Here is a 23,431-nt window from a genome sequence, read left to right on the forward strand (position 1 = left end):
GAAATATGAAAGCCATTTCTCTTTCCCATTCAAAAGTTATGACCAAGGTAAAAGTAATATTAAAATTTTTGAAAAGTAGGTCAAACTTCACGGTCAAGAGTCAAAAATCATAGTATATATGGAAAGGTCTATCTTTTCTCATTTAAAAGTTATGACTAAGGATGAAGTTTTTGAGCCAGACTGACAAATGAATGAGATATAATGACCTGTTGCTTTCATGAAAGCAGGGGACAAAAAGAGATTGAAATTAAAATCAAAGGATATCCCACCCATTCAAGTCAATTTCCATTGGAAATAATACTGAGGAAAACAAGAATTTTGTTCTGGTTTATAATCAGTTCTGTGGTTGTCTCAGATGCCTTACAAAAATGTGAATAAAAAAAAATAGATTTCCTTTTTTATTTCAGAAGTTTAGAAATTTTTTTGGAGTTTCATTTCATCTCTCTACATCTGTCACTATAAACATGGATGACCAACAGATGCACATCTGATTCCACCGGACATATTTCTGTAGACTAAATGTGCTTTGCCCTCTTCAATATGTCTCTCCAAAACGTCCACTTGTAGTAACTCCGCAGCACTGATGTCCAGCTGTAACTGATGGTTACTGAACAGCACTGACAGTAATCAGGACTAGCCGTAACTTGGCTCTACTGATAGTTAAACATACTAAGCAACAGGGATGGTTTCTTGGCAAGAGTGGTTAGTTACTTGGTAGCAGTTAGCATCATTACTTTGCAGCATCCATGAGCTGTAGAGGCACGAGAATTCTCCCTCGACACGTCTCAGCAATGTGTCCATTTATTATCATCTCATCAATAATCATGTAGACACGGTCCATGTTAAATAATATCTACACTGTGTCAAGGAACTCTTACTTTACAGGCCTTGCACTTAGTGTGCAATACAAATCTTAACTTTTTATTAATTACAAAGCTGTTAATTCAAATTTTGTATGTAATATAACGGCATGTTATTCAGAAAACCTTTTCTGTAAAGTTAAATGATTCAGTGTTTGTCATGGCTAAAAAAATGGTAACTGGTTGAATAATGTAATGGTATGAGAAAGCTTCACATATCTCTATGTGTGTTTATACTGTAGACATTCTTTTTACCTAACTTGGGATTTATTAACGCAATGGAAACAATCACAAATTTTCCATGATAATTTGTCACAGCGTACTTAGAGTGCAATAAAGATGTACAACTGCAATCCAAGAAATCGGGGAAATTTTCTAACCATAGATTGAACAGAAATTGTGACTGCAGAATTATGACCTTGCAGAAAAAAGTATGTTTACAGTATATTGTCTTCTTAAAAGGATACATCCACTTCAGTCTGAAAAAAGAAAAAGATTTTTAGGATTATTTTAATTTTTCTTATGATCTTTGAAGCATTAATAATGTGCACACTGTCTCCTGTCTGAACATTAAGAAATGTAAGTTATCAGAGATTGTAAAAGTCATTCTCAAAAATTCTGATTAGGTTATTTTTAAACATGAATATTCTTTTTTCCAAGATATTTAAGATATGCATGTAGAAGGAATTTACTTGTTCATGGAGACAAACATTTATGATTTTCCCATCCTTATGAAACTTGCAAAGGCAAATGAGTGAAAGATGGTTTACCATAACAAGTTAAACAATCTCTCAATTTTCAACTGGGAAAAGGAGTGTGACCCCAATCAATTTTTAAAAGGAGGAACAGATGTCCCCTGTATTTGCTACAAGAAATTTTAATATTTACCACTTTTCCAAAGTATACGTTTATTGTCTCTACTAAATTCTGGAATAATTCCAAGATGGCCAGCTCATTCTACAAGATTAAAGGATTTCAGGAATATTATTTCATAATTTTTACATATAAAAATAAGGCACTATATGCAATATATTTTAAATGAATGTTAAAGGTTTGCCAAAATAAAATGGAAGTCAAGTGAAAATGTTACTCAAATACATGGAAACACCATGTGATGAATTCTGGGTAGTTAGTAAAAGTGACTTGTGTACCTCGTCCTGAGAAACTCCTGCTATGAACCAGAGATTGACGTACAGCTTGTAGACAAGAACAATGTCTTCATAATTAACAAAGCCCTCCTGTCAAAATGGACAAAAGAAAAATTGTATTCACATACAATAAAAGTTCAATTCAAAGAGATAAGCCCACGGAGGTTCAAAAACAACCTCAACTAAAAAATTAACATCTTTGCTAGCCAAGGGTCTCTTCTTATAATCCCTTGGGTTTGTGAGGAGAGTAGCGGATCAGAAACCCTTGGCTAGTGAAGATGAAAAATTAATGACATTTTGATTACAGATAGCATAGACTCGAAGCTTTATATACTGTAACTGTTTTTCTTTTTTCAATATCTATTTTACTTTTTCTTTGAAAGATTTGGCAGTATGGCATTGTTTTACTAGAAATTGCAAGATGAATTTCATAATTTGTATAACAAAACATAGAAAATATTTGGTCAAAACTTCAGTTTCACTTTGGCCATTTTATTGGGCATACTCATATTTTGACCCTTGGTGGGCTCAGGTCTTTCATCCTCATGCTCTTTTTAACGATAAAATCATTTATCTATGCCCAATGTGTACCGGTACTTTTTAGCAGGTGAGAGTGATTCATCTCCCCATCTCTTTTCACCAAAAGTGCTGGTACTAAAGCAGACCTGGGAGAGAGTGTTTGCCCCTGCACCCCCCACCCCTTTCACCAGAAATGCTAGCACTGAGGCAAACCTGAAAGAGATTGACTCCCCCCACTCTTTTCACCAGAAGTGCTGGTTCTGAGGCAAATCAGGGAGAGGGTCCCCGCCCCAGTTTCATCAGAAGTGCTGGTACTAAGGCAGACCTGGGAGAGAAAATGATTGTGCTCACCACCCCCAGTACTGCTCATCAGAAGTGCTGGTTCTAAGGTAACCCAGGAAACTGCTCCTACTAATGCAGACCTTGGAGAGAACGACCCCCCCTCCTTTCATTAGAAGTGCTGTTACTAAGGTAGACCTAGGAGAGATTAATTGCCCCCCCCCTTTTTTTTCACCAGAAGTGCTAGTACTAAGGCAGACCTGGGAGAAAGTGATTATCCACCTCCTTACACCAGAAATGCTGGTTAGTAGTACAAATACAGACATGGGAGAGAGAGTGACTACCCCCTCCCACTCCCATCCCTCTTTCACAAAATCTCGAATCCTGGGATATCTCTAAGTTTGTCCCAAAGATGTTCCATCGAGTTTGAGATAACAAGGTTTGACAGTAACTTGAGTTTTATAAACTTTTGGGATAGCTCAAGTAGATTAAACTTTCCAGACAGAGATATTATTTAATATCCATCCAATATTAGAGAATTACAAGGAATTAAATGATACCTGATTGCCATCCCTCAGACAAAGCTTAATGACAGCATTCTGAGTGGAGCCCTGGTTGTCCTGGCGTGTAAAGAATCGGCTGATGCGGGGTTTTCCCTGCTTACTGACCACCATCAGGAAATGGATCATGACATTTGGTCTAAGATCACAGGCTAGTTAAATGTTTTGTCTGAGGTACTGTCAAGACAAGGAATAGTGTATTTTAATAAAAATTTTGTAACATTTTTCTTCTGTACACAGCAATGTGGATTCTACAGGTTGTGCTGCAGACACAGGCATGTGACATTTAGTATAATTATTATCCTACAGAATAATATGGTTAATCTGATTGGTTTAGAGCATGTCACGTGCATGTAGAGAGACAATTTGTGATGTCTCCCTCACATGCAAGGTGACAACTATGTTGTCTCCCTTCAATCAGCAATCCTCGGCTGACTCCGCTACGCCCCATACAAACCTTGGATGTAATTGGTAAATATGCATCAAATCGATACATTTCTCCACCAAAAACTGCCTTGTAACTCATTTCATATTTCGTTCTGCATAAAGTTCTTCAAAAAGTTTTTTTTTAACTTGTCTAATTCTTCCTTGTATATTGGCTTTGATTACAACCTTATGTTAGTAGTCTTTGAAAGCAAAAACATAGTGTTGGGCGTGCCACAGAGTAACTCAGATTCTAAAGGAATAACATTTGGAGGAATTTCAAATAAGATCATATGACTGTATCTGCAGTAGAACATCATTTACATCCGAGGTTAGTGTGTGAGGTACGAGCCACCCGAGGAGCTCCGAGTGGTCTAATCTTCAGATGACAATGAAATAGCACAAGTGACCATGCAGGGTCACAACTATGTTGTCTCCCTTTAGATGAAAGTGAGATACTATTAGTATTAGTATTTATTCATATATAAAATCGATGTATATGTGGGATCAGTGAACAATAAAATCCAAAGGTGATGTTAAAGTTGTCTGTTGACATATTTTTTAAAGTATGGAATCAGAGCAGTGGGTAGGAAAACACAACAGGTTTGACTGGTATTTTCTACTTGATTTTATTGAATTTAGATTCTTCAGGATAATAAAACAATTATGGACAAGTGCCCTCAGGGGTTGAAATATACAGTATCCCGATGCCCGGGGCCAGTCATTGTAAGACTCGGGCTAGCCATAATTTAAATGTAATGATAGTCCGTCGGACTAGCAGAACAGAAAAAATTTCTCGTCAGCTATACTTTTGCTTTTCTATTCTGGTTTTTTTTTTTTTTTTACTAAAAACTAATTAAAATTTGTTTCTGTCACCAAAGCATTTCAACTTTGAAACTTTAATTTGTTATGTTTTCATTTGGCATAAAAAAATTGTTGGGCTAGTTAGTTTGAGGTTTTGGTTAGTAATTCATTACTAATCATTAGCCCCTGGGCTAGTGGGTTTTTCAGGAAAATGCCAACCCCTGTGCCCTCCAGTGACAACCCTATACTCTGACCTGATCATTTGTGATATGTCTCCCTTCTAAACACTCCATAATTGAATATTAAAAACTGTCATATATATAAATTTTCCGTAAATATTTTACATTTACCTTTAATTAATAGATCTAAGTTTGTTTGTTTTTGTTGTTTGTTTGTTTGTTGGTTTTTTTTTTTTGACAAGTTCTAACTGTATTATTAAACACTAAAACTGTAATGTTTAGTAACTAAACATGATGGTGGAATAGTGTATAAAGGGTGCCTGAGTACTTAAAGGAAAAAACCAAATGACAACAATCATTTGACTTTTCATGTTTGGACTGTCAGAGACAAATGAAAAGACATTATCTGGTCTTGTGCTACGTAACGTTAGTCATATTCCTATATAACAAACCAAGATTTGCAACTTTAAGTTTCAAACATCATTAGACAATTCTGACTTACAATGTTTGATATAAGTTACATCAAACAGCAAAGTACCAACTTTGTTGTATACCCGGCGCCGTGGACCGTGACTGTGCTAAAGGGTTGGTTCTTGTTATTCGGGACACAACTGCATTTCCGTTCAAAAATGATAAACAGTCAAAAAGAAGCCCGAAAACAAAATATGACGTCAGCTTGCAGCGCCATCTATGCTAAAAATACTGTAATGGCTTCCAAACTTAGAAAATGAATGACGGAGAGGGCCCTGGATCTCAGCACGCGGGACAGCTAGGCCCAGTGTCAGGGGCAATGGGGATGATGACAAAACAACAGGCAGATGATGTAGGCCAACGCCCGCAATATTCGATGCCAGGGATATTGCATTTTCTACAAACGGAATGGGCTCGTTTTGAGATGGAACGATCACAATGGGAAGTGGAGCGTGCAGAGCTTCAAGTAAATAGTTTATTTGTCACATGGACTTGCAAATCTTTATTTAATATATTATGAAGGTCATTTTATGTTATTTGGGTGAGCAAGACAATTTAAAGTCATGAAAGTATTAGATAAACAATGGTGTATCGTTTAACGTCCGCCATTTTTAATTTCAATATGGCGGTTTCATTTTTGACATTTTTTCAACAAACAATGTAAAATGAGGTCATTGTGAACACCTGTGTAGAGAAAAACATTTTATCTTGATATAGGCCTCAATTCTCCGATATATTAAGTTAAGAAAGGTGACATAGGGTGACAAGGACGGGGGATGTGGATGACTCACCTGAGGCTTTCAGCCTCAGTACCACATGTGGATTTATCAGTCTTATCTTGCATCCATATCTACCTGATCAAAAGAGTAACGCACCAGGAAGTGGAACAATGATAAGAAATTTAAAATGTAGAAACTGAAGAAAAAATGTTAAAAATCGAAATAGATACCTGTAATAAACTATGCAATAAAGAAATTTGAAGTCCTTGTAGCACCACGTGATTGAATTTAACTTCTAATTTTTGACATTGTTTTTCTAGTTAAAGAAAACAAAGGAAAAATAATGCATTTGTATAGAAGATAAACAACCGATTTTTATTTAGGAAGAAACTTGTTGCCATAACCATGATGACATCAAATAAGTCTTCAGTCTTAAGTCTCATGTAAATAAATGTATTTATTTGTTTTTCACGGTAGGGGTATCTGCAGTCACAGCCATTGGTTTGAACATCAGAACATTAATTATAACTTAAATAGAAGTCCTAAGTTATGAAGATAATTTCAACACATTTCCAAAAAATCAGTGTTTATATTAATAATACGTCAATTAATTACTTTAAAGAAGGTATATTACTCTTTGTACTGGATATTAGAGCAGTCTGCATCATGTAAAACAGGTATTATATAAATAATATGTAAAATAGATATTCACGAAATAAATATATAAAAATGAAAAAATAGCATAGTAGTGAAGTGTAAAGAAAAGCATGTTGTTATGTCATATTTTGGGTATGGAAAAATAAATACTTGATATAGCAATTACATAACATAACTCTTTCACAGTGGAGGAAGGAAAAGGGGATAATGTGCTGTTGAATACTGGAGGTCTGATCATATATTTTTTTGAGGACAAAACAAGAAAGAAGTGCTGATGAAATATCTTGTCAAACAATATACAGTTATTGACTGGGTATGAGGGCAACATTTTCACCTTCAGGTCCAACTAATCATATGTTGCCCGAATCCCAGTCTATAACTTCAGATAGAACAATTAAATTAAAACATTTGAACAGATTTAATCAATATATAATCAATTACTTTCTTTGAAAAAATTTGGCTTAATCAATAAAACAATAGGAGAGAATGAAAAAATAAAGAATAAAATTATTATATCATAAAATTTATTTATCACAAAACATACTCTTTCATATAGCAAACGACAACTCTTTGAGCTCTAAACTTCGGCTATTTCTGTGTCGCTGATATTGAACAATGATTAATTACTTGTGACGTAGCTGTGACGCTGCGGTCTAACAATTCTTATGTTGGACTGGCAGACCGGTCAACAATAAAATTGTTAGACCAATGCAATTAACATTTCTTTTGTTGGACTTTTTATTAGTAATAAATATATAGAAAGATACTTATAAGGGTATAACAATGACAAATGCTAACTTTTGCTAACCAAACTTAAGTGGAGCTAGTCCTCTTGTGTTACATTCTTATTTGATAATTTCTGCAAATCCAACTCTTTGAATTAAATCATTCATATCTTTTTGATAGTCGTTTCTTTTGGAAGTACAATTTTTCTAAAAATTCCAAATTAGATGATCTTTTATCTAGCTGAGTGCAATCCTCGAAAATACATAGTAATTTTGACATACTTATTATTCCAATCTTTTATTGTCCCTAGTGTAAACAATCTCTCGTGAGATTTATAGCTCCTAGACTCTACTACAAAAGAGTGACAATGAGGTAAATAAACATGAGGTAATTGTGATACTAAATATTGGCAGTTATTCTTTTATCACATTTTGGATATAGAAAAATAGTTAATTGGCAATTGAAGGTTTAAGACTTTTTCATTTACAATTTATAGAATGCCTGCAAGTAGCTATGCAGTAAAATTAGGTAACATAACCATGCTTACTAAACCTTATTAAAGATGAGAAGATCATTTCATTTTATTGTTTATTAATTAGGCAAGAATAGCTTTTCTCCAAGGAGAGAGGAAAGGACAGGAGAATCTGAAGCAGGACCTGGTCAGAAGAATCAAGATGCTGGAGTTTGCTCTCAAACAAGAGAGGTTAGTTTGGCAGTTCTTTATTATTTGTACTGAACATGTTTTACTGCATGAAGGATTATAAATAGAAACATACTATTTTCCCATACGTTCCTCCCTTCTTCTAAGACAGGCAAATGTTTGAACTGATTTTTATCTGAATGTATTGACTGAATTGGAAAAAAAATGTAGTGTAAGATTGTGTAGATTTATATAATCTATAATGGTTTTTCATGATTAAATTAAAAATTTATGACATTTTTTGAAAACAGCTAAACATCTTAGAATTTAAATATCTGCATTCAGTGAGAGTAGATGATAGGAATTACTCTAAAACATGCCTTTATGATATTTTTTTTTTCTACAGAGCCAAATATCATAAATTAAAATATGGAACAGAAATCAATCAAGAAGATCTCAAACCCCCATCACTTGAGAAAAGAGAAGGTATGTAATTCTCACATCTCAACCCCCCCCCCCCCCCCCCCCAACAGGAGAAAAAAGAAGGTATGTAGTTCTCAGATCTCAAACCCCCCATCACAGGGGAAGAAAGAAAGAAGAAGGTAAGTAATTCTTAGATCTCAACCCCCCCCCCCCCCCCCATCACGGGGGAAGAAAGAAGGTATGTAATTCTCACATCTCAAACCCCCATCACAGGGGAAGAAAGAAGGTAAATAATTCTCAGATCTCAAACCCCCCATCACTGAAGAAAAAAGAAGGTATGTAATTCTCAGATCTCAAACCCCCCATCACGGGGGAAGAAAGAAGGTATTTAATTCTCAGATCTCAAACCCCCCATCACGGGGGAAGAAAGAAGGCATTCAATTCTCAGATCTCAAACCCCCCATCACTGTGGAGAAAAAAGAAGGTATGTAATTCTCAGATCTCAAACCTCACATTATGGGGGTAGAAAGAAGGTACCCTGGTACGTAATTCTCAAACCTCTCCCTCCCCCTCCCCCAAGGTACCCTGGTACGTAATTCTCAAATCTCTCCCTCCCCCCTCACCCCAAGGTACCCTGGTACATAATTCTCAAATCTATCCCCCCCCCCAACCTCACTGGAGAAGAAGGAAAGTGTGTAATTCTCAGATCTCAATCCCCCATCTTTGGAGAAGAAAGAAGGTACATAATTCTCAGATCATCAGAGCTGTCTCAGTAAATTTCCAGTCTGGATTTTCTTTTATTCCAAGGATGCATTTGCTTAGAATACAGAACATCAGAGCTGTCTCTGTAAAATTCCAATTTTATTCAAAATATACATGTATTTAGAATAATGCACATTGAAGATTCATGAAATATTAACATGTACAATATAGGAGGATATATGTTTGATAATAAATGTTGATTGATTGTTGTAGAGGAGGGTGTAGATGGGGAAGTACTGCCGTCCGCGGGGAATGTGTCATGGCGACAAGGCAGACACCTTCTTAGACAGTGAGTTTGTCACCTGAAAATAATAGTATAAACCATTATATAAATATTGCATGTAGTTGAGTGTAACATTGAAAATTTTCACCCCAAGAAAACCATTGTCAACCGAGACTCAGCCGAGGTTGACAATGGTTTTTGAGGGGTGAAAATTTTCAATGTTACACTCAACTACATGCAATATTTATTATATTTAGGGATGTCAGAATATTTATTTTCTTTAGTCGAATATTTGATTGATTATTCGAACGATAGTCGAATATATTCAAAACTTTTTTTTGGAAACTAAAATTTTATTTCAAACTTCACTGGTACATGACATTTTTAATCCCAAATCCCCTTTTCTTAAATTTATTAAATAGTAACATCAAATGTTACATACAGATGTTCACATGGACTTAAAATGTGGATAGCTTGTTTATACTTACTCAATATAGACCGCTAAATTCTCCAAAATGTATGATTTCCCCGTCAATCGTGTTCATAAATCAATCAATAAAGTTGGTTTTTTAAATAAGCATAAAAAAATGACAGTATGATAGATATATATATATTTAAAGCTTATTAAAATGATTGGGGGGGGGGGGGGGTACACACGGTGTCTGTGATAATGTTAAATCTTTGAATAAACTTTCTGTCTTTGAAATATGTAAAAGAATATTAATATTAATTTTATAATTATCGTAGTGTCCAAACATGTCACGGCTATAATGGGTACATGATATGAAATAAAGTCTAATTAATAATTTTGCAAAGAAAGCGCAGTATAGCGAGATAATTTTATTACAAAAACAACACATTAATTGACAAATAATTCTCGTGGAAATGAAACATTTCTAATTACTGTACTTTCTACATGTAAAGTCAGCAGACTTTAATGAGGAAAATTAACTTATCGACTCTGTTTGAGGAAAGACGGTTTCTCAATTTAAGGATGAGAATTCCTTCTCTTTATCACTCTTTTATTGAATTTATTTATTCGAATGTCGTTTTGTTATTCGATCGTCGGTCCATTCGACTGATAGTCGAATAGTTGACTATTCATTGACATCTCTAATTATATTATACTGAATGTTTTACACGAATACAAATAACAGTGAACCTTGTGCGCATAAATTCTGAGCAATCACTGTTTTTTGGATTATCACCCATCGTCAAGCAATGTTGACTGTTGCTACGCTGGAGGGCGTGGCTTCATCATTCAGCAGGTAATAGTGTTTTAACAAATGTTTCTGGACGAATCAGATTCAACTAATTTACATGAAAGTGTAAGGTGATGGATTATGCCATGACAATTGTAAAATGTCATGCTGTAACTTAAAGTTTTCTTTTTTTCTTTTTACCTAAAATCTACCTGAGACAAGTTGTATATATTGTAACAAGCATCTTTCTTCTGTTTAGATACCTACAAGAGATTGGCTACACAGATACAATTATTGATGTGAGGTCAGCCAGAGTTCGCTCCCTTTTGGGCCTACAGGCTCACGCTGCGGAGAGTGAAGCCGAGGGGGCCCAGCCTGCTATTGTACAGATGAACGGAGATGTGTCCAATAAACGGGTCAATGATCAAGGGAAAGCCAGGTATGCTATCAGGTTACAGACTTAGGGTCGTAGTTCCAAACAGGGTGAAGAAAGGGGAAAAATCGAGAGAAAATTTTTTTTAGGGTTATAGATATATATGGATTGAGATGTCAGGGAGGCATTATCAATATGCTTGATAAATTCTAAAATAAATTGAAATCATGAATTTGAAGCTTGTTTTACTTCTAATATCTTTGCTGTCTTCTGTACATGATACTTTGATCAGTAAGTCTTATTAGCATGTGATTCTTACAGCAAGTTAATGATTTCTACATTTTACTAAAGAGTCTGTTACACTACATTAAAGTGACTGATGTTAATCATCCCACTCTCTTCATTGCAATACATGTATTGAATTTTAAAAGCTGTCATCTCTTAATGTAGATGAAAATTAATACTTTCAACAATAGTTTCTATAATGTATAACTACTGTCCTGATTTTCCAGTATAATCATGAAGTTTTCTTGTGCTATCTTTTGTGCATGACTGACTTTTTCTGTCAGGGGGAAGAAAGTGCCAGCTTCTCTTGTCGATTCTGCCCTCCTTGACAGCGAGGCTTCGGTCTTGGCCACTCTTGACTTTCTTGGTCAAGATGGCGTCGAAGATGAAGATAATCTCAGGTACCTAGCACTTCGAAGCTCAGAATAATCTGCATGTTTATATCCAGCTTAATTTCCTTCTAAGACTGACAATAGAGGCTTTATGCATTGAACAGATGAGAGGGTATTACTTCAGTGAGATTTTTGGTTTGTTACAGTGATGAAGATGATGGCTTGGCTGGGGATGATGAAGGAGAAGTCAAACACATAAAGAAACGACCAAAGGTACAAATATAGCAATAAGTTAGACAACTCAGATATGCAAAATGATTGTTCAATCAAGTTGGCGTAGGACTGCCTTGATGACAATATTGTGTTGCTAGATGTATATCAGTATATTACTAATAAATGGCCTGTATTGTTGACAATTTACATGTGATGTTGATAGATGCAGAATGTGGACAACATTGCGATGATCGACGATGACACAGAGACAGAGGAAGCCCTGGCCGAGTTTGATTTCCTCGTAGAGGAAGCAGAGAATGGAGCGGGTGAGGCACAGAGCCACGGTGACGGACCGGAGTGGGGTAATGTGTCCTTTGTTGGTGTTGAGTTAGCTATAACACTTTTTCTCCCTTTGTCACACTGACTGAAATCTCAGCAGGGTGACACTGTGTTACAATGTGTAGTATTTAGTTGAGTGATGTTATTGTGTATTCTAGATCTTTCCCTAATTTTTTTTTCCATATTGTTTCCACAGTCAAAGTAATCAATTCATATTTGTTATTTAAAAATGTTTTGATATTTTCTGAATAGTGTTACAACGTTACTTGAGTTTGGAAGTTTAAGGACAGATTTGAAAGGATTACTTTGTCGTTTGTGTTCGTGACTAGTCACTGTTTTGTTAATATTCACCCTTGTTTTGAATTTCCTTACTGATCACGACCTTCTCCTGTCATACAGAGGCTAAAAAGAAAGTGGAGGATCTATAGGGGTGTGGATACAGGCATGGATAGTGATTCAAATGTATAAAATAGAATTAGGCAGAGGTTAATGAAGAAAATGCTGAAAGATGCAATATTTAATAGGAACGTTGGATTTAAAGTTGTTTACAACATACTATTATCTTAAATGCATGAAAAAATTGTAGTACACACAGTTTTGTGTACACCTTAAATAATATATAAACACATATACATGTATATTTCACACTCTTACACAGTCATGAAGGTTAGATTGAAGAGTTATATATACACTGTCAGTTCGTTTGTATAGTCTTGTTTTTCACTGTCAAGCATGTCAACTATAGAAATGATCACCATATACATACATGTTAACCTTGATGCTTTTCCTTATAAAAATATTCAACCCACTGCTTTTAGATAAATTTTCTTCTGTCACCAAATACTATACTTACACGAAAAATACCAAAAATCTTTAAGAAGTAAATTCTTATTTCATAAATGGCATAAAGATTTTTCTAAGCTAAATCCCATATCATTACATTTTCCTTGCTTGTAAGAACTAAGTCTTTACAACACTTAACTTTTGCTTGGATTTAAATGCTGGTTCTAACACAATGTCTTTTGTGATTTGAAATCACAGCTAGATAATTGCTTTACTTAATAAAATGTCATTGCTGCCAAAAAAAAACCTAAACAAACAAAGCAAAAACAGAGGTGATCCACTATCCTGATGTATGAAAAAAAAAAAAAAAAAAAAAAAAGAGAGGAGGGGTGAGCCGGATTCAATATTTCTAAATATTTACTCCAGAAGCTGTAAGGGATAAACAATAAAAACAGATACATATACACATAGAAGGGTTTAGAAAAAAGAAAAAATTCTCTCTCAAGTCCGAGGTTAACATGTATGCATATAGCACGGTATATGATTCCAAACTCAAGTGACACTCTGATAGACTAAATGATTGACATAGGTGTATGCTTTACACAGTGCAAAATGATAAGGACGAATGGGACGTGGACCAGCGACTTATAGATAGACTTAAAGACCAGTATAAGAAGGAGAGAAAGGGCGTTAAGTCAAGTAAGTCATCTCAAGTCTTATTAAGTTCCGATAAATTCTCTCAGCGAAGATTAAGACCACAGGGTATCAAGTTTCATCAAACGTCTGCCAGCCTAAAATGCTGCCAGGAATTTACCACTGATAGTTTAAAATCTGATACAACAGGAAATTTAAAACAGGAAATTACACTCTAATTAGTTTGATGGAGGAAATATTTTTGAAATCTGTCCCATATTGTCCCTTTGAGATTTTGAGTTAGCATGAATGCCTTTTTTCCCATTATGAACATAAATGTTTTGCAAGGGAAACAATTTTGATGACATTATGTTAGGGAAATAACTGATTTAAGCATCTGGGGGAAAAGTCCAGATATTCTGGATACATAGCAAGAGATTTTATATCTATGGATGTGAATGGTTATGCATGCTACTGATACTAGCTAAATGTTGTGCACCCAATTTACAGCATTATACTGAATTAGATTTTTAATAAATGTTTTAAGTATTCATAAGTTCCTTCCCTGCATGAAGATAAACCTGTTGTTTTTTTTTAATCCAGAACATCAGATTAAAATTCATATACCAATCCAGCATGATTAAAAAATAAATGTTGTATGAGCAGAAATAGATAACTGATCATCTCTCCCCACATCCCCCCTCTGGAGACAGCCCTTAACCATTGTCAGACAGTCTACTCTTCATTCTGTTTTATTTGGTTTTAGGGTATACGTAGATAAAGTACATGTATTTCAAAGTAGTGATCACTGCAGCAAAAAAAAAAAAAAAAATTATATGAGGAATTATTTAATTTATAATCTTTTTACCATTAACTAGTTTATTTCTTGTATATCAATTGAATATCTTTGTGAAATAAATACTAGCTGTAGGTAAACTATATGGAAATACTAAGATGCCAAAAATAAATAAAATAAAGTTTATATAAGTGAGAACTTAAAAAGATATAAGGGGAGATAATTGTGATTTTTAAAAGTACTATGTGACTGTAGGACCAAAGCGATCAGCCTTGCAGCAAATGCTGGCCAATCTGGGATCAGATGAAGATGCTTTCTCCTCCCAATCCTCGTCCTATCAGAGTGGGGCTGCCTCAAGTCCCCAGAGGGGAAGTAACTCCCCCGGCTCACCAGGATCGAGTGGGATGGATGCAGATGAGATGGGTAGGCATGACAGGAGAGGTGGAGGAGGGTCTTCTTTCTCCTTCCCCCCAGAAAATCCCCCAAATTACTAACTTTTCACTGCATTCTGATTCAGCGTTTGTTAAACCATGTTCAATTTTAGACTTCTTTCTCTGCATTTGAAAATTTGTCGTTCGAAATATTACATTGCATCATTCTCTGCTTTTGATGTTGTCTAAATATTGACCAAATATAAGACTGCTGTGTAAGTCTTGTTTGTTGCTACAAAAATTTTGTCTACCTAACTTGTGTTTTTGCTTATTTGATATAAAGATATGAAAAGCATCTCCAGTGTTAAAAATTAAGCAGTATCAATATTAGTAATGAAACTGTAAAATCTGTTTGTAGAAGTGTAATTCGAGCAGAGCTTATTTGTGGCTTACATTGTGTAGATTAACCAATACCAAGCCAGTCATTGACAAGTGTTTGTGATGTTTTAAATGGATTTCTTAATCAGGTATCCAAGGAGGAACATCCATTGCATTTCCATCTGAATCTCGGAAACAGATGATTGGCACTGATCCAGACGACGAAAGTTTGGAAGATCTCGGAGAGTTAGCAGACCTAACAGTCAATAACGAGGCCGATCAAAACAATTACGATGTAAGTAAACCGTAATGTAAACATTGTAACTCTTTTGTCTTGTTCCAATGTCTTCTTAGAGCTAGCACTCAGAGACATTTCCCTTTGATATAGATTTGCAGGAAATCATTTGTTAAATTATTTGTCAGACAAAGAACAGGGTATAGTAGGGGCCAAATTTAGCCTCGCATTTGATAGTAGTGATACTGTACAATTAAGACCTCAAAACCAGTATTGATTGTTAATACACTATAAAGAGAGTCCACAAGTAATAAACAGACACAAATCATAAATTTCCACATTTTTAATGAAATCTACCCGGGTAATTGGAATAATAAATACTGTTTGCTTTGGAAAACTTGGAGTGCAAGAAGCCTATCTTTGATTTCCATAAACAAATAAATCCGATTATAGAATTTAAAAATTTTGCAGATAAGCTAACATGAGCTGCACATCTTCCAAAGCAAAATGTACTTAAAATTACGAAAAATTTAGCAAGATTCAGTAAAGAAAATTTTGGAATTGAAAAAACCCCGTAACTTTCTTAAAACCTTTGTGTATGATGTCACTCAAAAAGAATTCTGAATTTGCAATGTAGACGGTCGAGATGTTTATCTACTTGTTCTTTATGCAAACTTACCTGGTCCAAATCTAAGTTTAGCCACCACAAGTAACATATTCATTGAAAATATTTTCTTAGCACCCCCCTCCCCCCCCTTCTATAAAATGACAATTTTAGATGATGTTAAATGACGGAGTTAATGTTATTCTGTATTGATTTTAGGAATGTAATGTAGGAGATTTTTATTTGTCTGTTGATTAACATGCTCCTACATTACAGTATTCGGTCAACCCTGGTAACTAGATTGATACATTACATGAAGAAATATTAATTCAAACCTATATTTTCATTCATATATAATAACACATATAATTGCATACATACAGTAGAAAACTTAATATCCAGACTGATGAGTATTACATGTATGGAATCTGTTTCTTAGCTGTTTGGGGTAAGTGTCAAAAGCATGAAATCTTGATGACAGTTCTGACTTTCTCTGTCATATCATGCATGGATCAGTTCAACAACTACATCTTAAAAAAATATTCATGCATCAACAACGAAATTGAGTGTATCACACATCTGATCCTTCACCTGTAGGAGAGCCTAGTGTCAGAGAGAACCGAAACCTCCATTTTGAAAGTTGATACATGTACTGTTCAGAAATTGAAACTGTTATTTAAAGTTTACATGCAAAATATTCAGACCAACTCTTATCCTGAAGAGTCTATAGTTGTCAGTGTCAGTTAAATATAAAATGTCAGGTAAAAAAAAGTACAGGAAGACCTTTAACTTGTATTTTGTGTTAAACCTCTAAATAGCCATAATATTGTATCAGTATGTAGTAAATACACTGTACCAAAAATGTTGGCAAATGTTCAAGTTTGAAAATAGGTGTTCTTTTATAAATACAGCACGTGTAAATTGAAACCTCAGAGTGCATTTAAAAGCTGAATGCAAAATTCATGTACATGTATGATGTCTGGAGACATAAAAATTGAATATTTTCAGCTTGACTTAATTCTGATTTACCTTGGGGAGAATGGGGCCATGACATTTTCAGCTTACATGAGAAAAAAAAATTCAGTGATCATCAGGCATTTTGTCTTGGCACAAAAATTAAAGGAAAAAAATGTTTTGTCTTGAATAGAAATTTAAAAAAAAATTTCATTTTGATAAGCAGAAATTCCCCCTCCCCCCAGTTTGACAGTGAGTAGTTTGTCATTTTCTGCAACATGAGCAACCTTCCTTGTATTTTTGCTGTGGTGTACCCATCCTTTTCAGCATGTAATCAAGATTTATAAAGCAAACTATGAGGTCAGATCTTTTCTCTGTGTGGAATTTATAGGAAGGCTCATGTACGAGACAGTCATGTATTATATGAATGCAGTTTTCTATTAATATTTACTGAACTATATACTATAGTGCTATCAAAATACCAGGTAATGTTCTGAATATTGTAGCTTACTATTGTATATGATAAATCAGGCAGGGAGGTGTATTATTATCAACGTTACACTTTGTGATAATTGACAATAAAATATGAATTATAAAAACATGATTGAATCTTAATATTGAGAGGATACAGAACATTGATGTAGTAACTGTGATGTCTACCGCTCATGTTTACTTCTAATTTATAACTATTACACTAAACTCTGCTAGGACAACACAGTAGTGTATGTAATGTGTATCACTCTTACTGGGTGTATGTGTACTTCATTTATACATCACTATTTCAGATATCATCTCCCAAGGAGGTTTATAGGAAAACCTGGAATGCCAAGTATACACTACGCAGGTATGTAAGCTTTGATGACGTGGTTTATGTTTTTGAATCAAGCAGTTTGATTGGTGAATTCAGCAATTGATTGAAATCTTTGTGTTTCAGTCACTTTGATGGGGTGCGGGCATTAGCATTCCATCCTGTGGACCCAGTTCTTATCACGGCCTCAGAAGACCACACCCTTAAATTATGGAACCTCCAAAAAACAGTCCCTGCCAAAAAGTAAGTCCTGATTGTGATGAAATCACACAATTATTTGTAAATTATATCAATAGTTACTAGTAAGTCATGTGATATCTGTATGTGTGTGATCCTGTTAATCTGTTGATATTTCAGAGCCACTTCATTAGATGTAGAACCAGTTTACACATTTCGTGCACACATTGGTCCGGTGTTATGTCTAGCGGTCAGCTCCACTGGAGAACAGTGCTTCAGTGGGGGTCAAGATTCTACAATCAGATGCTGGAATATACCCAGCTCAAATATAGACCCATATGATTCTTTCGGTTAGTAATTCTCCACTTCAGTGGCAAGTTCAAGGTTCAAATGATTACGTTGTTTGACTATAGCTATATTTCTTTTTGTCATGTTGCAGATCCAAGTGTTTTAAATTGTACATTAGAAGGCCATACAAATGCAATCTGGGGGTTGTCTGTACACAGTTCTAAGATGCAGCTACTATCGTGTTCCGCGGACGGCACGGTGCGCCTCTGGAGTCCGGGGCAGAAACCACCTCTCCTACAGAGCTACACAGCAGAGGAGGGTACGTTAATGTAGATCTTCAAATAAGTCCGCAGATTCAGCCATTTAAAATACAGGTGCTAAATCAAATTCTTTGGTGTTTACAGCTGATGGTGTGCCAACTTCAGTAGATTTTGTTAGATGTGATCCAAGCCAAATGGTGGCTTCCTACTCATCATCAAATACTTATATTTATGATATAGAGACAGCCAAGCAGGTGCTCTGTATCGACACCAAATCAGCCTCAGGTACAGAATTTATATCCCAGTGTACGATATAGCTGCCTGTTTAGTCAAGCATGATTTAGAAATGTGTATAGTTTACAATTGTAAAATTACTTTTTTCTCTTATTTTTAAGGGTTCAAATTTTCATGTATATGGTTTGAGGAAAAAAAATGGTCATGGGGATTTGATTTTGTGGTTGGTTGTCAAAAATATTAACATTTCATGGAGGTTATGAATTCATGGGTCTCTTTATTTCATGAAAATTAAACCCCATGGAAATTGGGTGATTTCACAGTACACAAAAATAACATTACTGGTAAAGAATGAATTGAACATGCAGTAAATTTTGACATTTCTTGCAATTTACTTCAATTTCTGATGTTTTCAGAAGATGGGAGTAATAACCAGATAAACTGTGTGGTAAATCACCCCACCCTCCCCGTCACGATTACGGCACACGAGGATCGCAACATTAGGTTCTTTGACAACACCACAGGTCAGTGTCCGTAATGACAGCTTTAGCTCCAGATCTAATTACAAACCTATTAGTTTACAGTGTTACAAACCTGTTAGATTACAGGGTTTCAAACTGTAGATAAAATTTAGCTCAATTGATTTTTTTTTCACAGGAAAACTGATACACTCCATGGTGGCACATTTAAATGCTGTGTCAAGTTTAGCTGTAGATCCCAATGGGTTATACTTATTATCTGGAAGTAAGTATTGATAGAACTTTAAAATATGAGGTTGATCTTGTGTTGTACTATGTTATGCTACCCATCATGTCCACTAATAATAGAACACTTTACAATAAAAGCTTTCAAGAAAACTTAACTGATATGATGGTCTGGATCAGATATTTGAATATTTATGACTTTTCCCATTATAGGTCATGATTGTTCAATAAGACTGTGGAACCTAGATAGTAAAACCTGTGTACAAGAAATAACCGCCCATAGGAAGAAATTTGAAGAGTCAATACACGATGTGGCATTTCACCCGTCAAAGCCGTATATAGCCAGTGCTGGTGCTGATGCCCTCGCTAAGGTATTCGTCTGACAGAAGAGCGACATAGAGACAAGAAATTATACGGGAACTAGTTAATCATCCTTCATAATCAGTGTCAGCCACTGGAGCTCTTCTGATACAAATAATCAAATATATTCAGCTATACCGATATCAGAGGACGGAGAATTTTCTCAGAGCCATTGTGATCCTTTGTTTACTCTACACAAATCAGTTCTGCCAAAGTGTTGAAGCTGTGAGGGAAAAAATAGGGTGATACTTTGTTGCTTTATATGGCCAACGGTATGGGCCAGCGTGGCAGCCAGCTTGTGTGATAAACTGTGAAAGCTTGTAAATGGAATTCGTACCAGCATGATTCTTAAACAAGAGATGAAACTGAGCATATCTGTTGAGATATCTCTTTGTATCTCCAATATTTAAAGAGTTCTTGTGTATTTTTCTTATTGGATTTATTTTCATGCTATAGACAATATTTTTTGTTTATTATCAAGTTCTGTAACTCAAGTACAAATGCAAAAGAGCATTGTTGCATTGAAGGATTTTTCTCGGGGAAAGTTTTGTACTTTACTCTCATTATGTATATGGCTTACAGACATTCATGCCCACTGTTTACCATGCAGTTTCTTTGTGATATTTTTCTTCTGCAGATAAAATTTTTATATCAACTATCTTACATGTAAATTTAACAGTGTATTTATTATGAAATTATTTATAACAAGAACAATAATTATGTAATATAAAAATGAGTTTTATTTGACAGAAGAGTGTGTAAATGTATGAGTGTGAATTATTCAGTTCATATCACTGTAAATTATGGCATCTGTCTACCTTACGAGGGTGGTGTAGCTAGGTGGATTGCCATTGGCGGGTCACCTACATGTACGTAGGTAGGTGAGACCATTGCCAGTGTGTTTGTGAAGAGCGAGGTGGATGTTTATTGTGTTATTAATTATGTTAATTTCCATCCTCATTCAGACTGTAGAAAGGTGGTTCATGTAACATTAATGGCAGTATTTATCATTAATTATGGGCAATTGTTACAAGTACCAATAAAGAAGATTGTATTATATAATTTTACCAAGTTTAATATATGTCTACCCATTTAGATTTATAACTACATCAACATTGAGGAATTATAGGCAGAAATAGAACGGTGAATTTTACATACATCTATATGCCCCAACACATTACAAGTTACACAAAACACAGGTTGCCAAAAACCCAGATTTTATAGAGCAATACAAATTATTTGTAAATTAGTGCTATGTAGTTTTCCTGAAACCATTTTACTGGCATAGTTTTTGGCTTTACTGAATTTTGTACAAGATTCACAATATTATAATATAGAGATTTTTTCCAAGCTAACATTCAATGTTGGACTTCCATATTCTGAGTAAAGTGGTTATTATTTTCCACACTGCAATAACAAACCTGCCCTCCTGCATGATTGGAACATGAACAAAACGTGACATTTTTGCAGACAGAGAGTGGGTGTGGTGCTGACATTTTGTACATAGTCCCCCATTGTATGCCAGTCCTGTAGTCCTGATCAGGTTGTATGATATGTTTTAATGTGTGTGTGTATTGTAAATCAGAATTATACAACTATGTAATGTGCTTGAGGACATTTAAGGGATTATACATAGTCTAGTGTAGTCATTAACAAATCTAAACTCTTCTCTTCTCTCTCTCTCTTACTCCTTTTGTTGTCTTAAGATTAAAAAAGAAAAACTTGTGTATGTATTACTGATCAATGGGGGGTTCACTTTCTGTAATGATTCTTTTGTGTCATGCATCTTGCTTTTGATGAATTCTGTGTTCAGGAAAACTGTTGCGGACACTTTATGGTACAGCCATTTTCTGTATACATAGGCTAATAATAAACACATTTCTACAAGTATGAATAAATGTTTTGTTTTATTTGTTAAATAGAAATATCAGTACAAATGATGTCATGCTAACAAAGTTGCAGAGTTTACTATTGAGAGTTGGGATGGGGGTAGGTAGGATTGTTCTAGTACCGGTATCAACAAATTAGATTAGATTAAAAATGTATTGCTCTTGAAGAGCCTCCAAGAGGTATTTAGATGCAGTGAATAGTCAAGTCCAAAAAGGCTATTCCTATGTGATTTCCACACCTGCTGGTTGATATTAGACTTGGGATTAAATTCCAAACACTTTCACACATGTACACAAATGATATTTACATGTCTGTGTTCCCCATCAGAGAGAAGACATATTTGATTTTGTCAGGGTTCATCTTGGTTGAATTTGGACTACTACAATATGGAAACCCATGGCTATGATTCTGTCCTTAGTTGTTACCTGAATCCTTGAGATACAAGGTAATGGCTTTCACATAAAATGGTATATCTATGCTTAGGGCTATGGACAAGAAAAAAATGGCAGAAGGGTGTAATTAGGGAGAATCTGTTTTTGTAAAAGAAAAAAAAATCCTTTGAAAGGAAATGATCTAATCATGAAGCTCAGAAGTATATTTCCTCAAGCTTTTCACCTCAGAATTACAAAGAAATGTACTCAAAAGTGAAAAACTTGTAAACAAAAGTAAAATTCCCCAGCATTTATGTACAAATTGTGTATTTATGCCCCTATAATAGAGGATTTGTGGGCATATAGAATTTGATCTGTTCATCTGTCTGCTTGTCTGCAAAAACTTTAATTTTGCAAATAACTTTTGATTGAAAGGGGCTAAGACTTTCATATTTACATGTATATTCCTTATGACAATGCCTTTCTTTGGGTGCCAATATATTTGACCTTTTGACATTGGAACTTGACCCACTTTTCCAAAATTTACCAAACTTTAACCTTGGCCATAACTTTTGAATGGAAAGTGCTAAAGCTTTCATACTTCACAAGTGTATTCCTTGTGATAAGACCTTCCTTTTAGATACCAACATTTGTGACTTTTTGACCTTAGAGTTTAACCAACTTTTGAAAAACTTTAAACTTGGCCATAACTTTTGAACGGTGGGTGCTAGGGCTTTCATTTCTCATTTGTATTCTATGTGACAAGGCCATCCCTTGAATACCATGATTTCTGACCTTTACTTTGGAGGTTGACCAACTTCTGAAAAACTGACCTTTGCCATAACTTTTGAATGGTTGGTGCTAGGGCTTTCATTTCTCATGTGTATTCCTTGTGACAAGACCTTCCCTTGGATATCAAGATTTGTGACCTTTTGACCTGTACCTTGGAGTTTGAATTACAAACAAAAAGCTATTAAACCTTGGCAATAATTTTTGTGTAATGGTTTGGGCCGTGGATATTGGCCTGGGTAGCTCAGTTGGTAGAGCACCTGACTAGTGATGCAGGGGACCTGGGTTCGATTCCCAGTCCAGCCATGCATTTTCTCCTTTCCTGTTACAGATTTGGTGACATTGACCACCTCTGGACTTGCAGGTGAAAGTCCTGCCAGGGGCAAATAAGAACCTAGGTTGTGTCTTCCAGGGCGAAGACAAATTAAGGAGGGAGGAATGTAATGGTTTGGGCCATGGATATTGGCCTAGGTAGCTCAGTCGATAGAGCACCTGACTAGTGATGCAGGGGTTCCAGGTTCGATTCCCTGTCCAGCCATACATTTCCTCCTTTCCTGTTACAGATTTGGTGCTGTTGACCTCCCCTGGACTTGCAGGTGAAAGTCCTGCCAGGGGCAAATAAGAACTTAGGTTGTGTCTTCGAGGGCAAAGACAAATTA

At 35.2% G+C, this 23,431-nt stretch overlaps 2 protein-coding genes across 7 annotated transcripts; one reads left to right on the plus strand and one right to left on the minus strand.

Annotated features, from left to right (window-relative positions):
• Positions 1-385: 385 nt before the first annotated feature.
• Positions 386-5,414, minus strand: LOC133176427 (AP-4 complex subunit sigma-1-like). The gene is made up of 6 exons (XM_061311554.1): positions 5,275-5,414; positions 3,367-3,543; positions 2,012-2,098; positions 1,749-1,817; positions 1,328-1,339; positions 386-853 (listed from the first exon to the last, which is right to left on the minus strand). Exons 2-6 carry the CDS (start codon positions 3,493-3,495, stop codon positions 731-733), a joined length of 420 nt encoding a protein of 139 aa, XP_061167538.1. The 5' UTR covers positions 3,496-3,543; positions 5,275-5,414; the 3' UTR covers positions 386-730.
• Positions 5,415-5,439: 25 nt separating this feature from the next.
• LOC133176384 (striatin-3-like) lies at positions 5,440-21,620 on the plus strand. Of its 6 annotated transcripts, none has more exons than XM_061311508.1 (19): positions 5,440-5,709; positions 7,945-8,048; positions 8,392-8,471; positions 9,384-9,459; positions 10,855-11,034; positions 11,538-11,654; positions 11,792-11,858; positions 12,022-12,160; positions 13,527-13,619; positions 14,605-14,772; positions 15,248-15,393; positions 17,677-17,735; positions 17,826-17,942; positions 18,057-18,226; positions 18,316-18,483; positions 18,569-18,709; positions 19,075-19,182; positions 19,316-19,402; positions 19,576-21,620. In XM_061311508.1, exons 1-19 carry the CDS (start codon positions 5,500-5,502, stop codon positions 19,743-19,745), a joined length of 2,400 nt encoding a protein of 799 aa, XP_061167492.1. In that variant the 5' UTR covers positions 5,440-5,499; the 3' UTR covers positions 19,746-21,620. The 6 variants fall into 6 exon arrangements, with proteins under 6 accessions (XP_061167492.1, XP_061167500.1, XP_061167521.1 ...); XM_061311516.1 differs by having other exon boundaries at positions 19,078-19,182; XM_061311537.1 differs by lacking the exon at positions 14,605-14,772.
• The last annotated feature ends 1,811 nt before the right edge of the window (positions 21,621-23,431 follow it).

The sequence above is a fragment of the Saccostrea echinata genome, unplaced genomic scaffold (genome assembly GCF_033153115.1).
Source record: "Saccostrea echinata isolate AGI-Se365-2 ecotype Australia unplaced genomic scaffold, CSIRO_AGI_Sech_v1 ptg000002l, whole genome shotgun sequence".
Taxonomy (NCBI): Eukaryota; Metazoa; Mollusca; class Bivalvia; order Ostreida; family Ostreidae; genus Saccostrea; species Saccostrea echinata.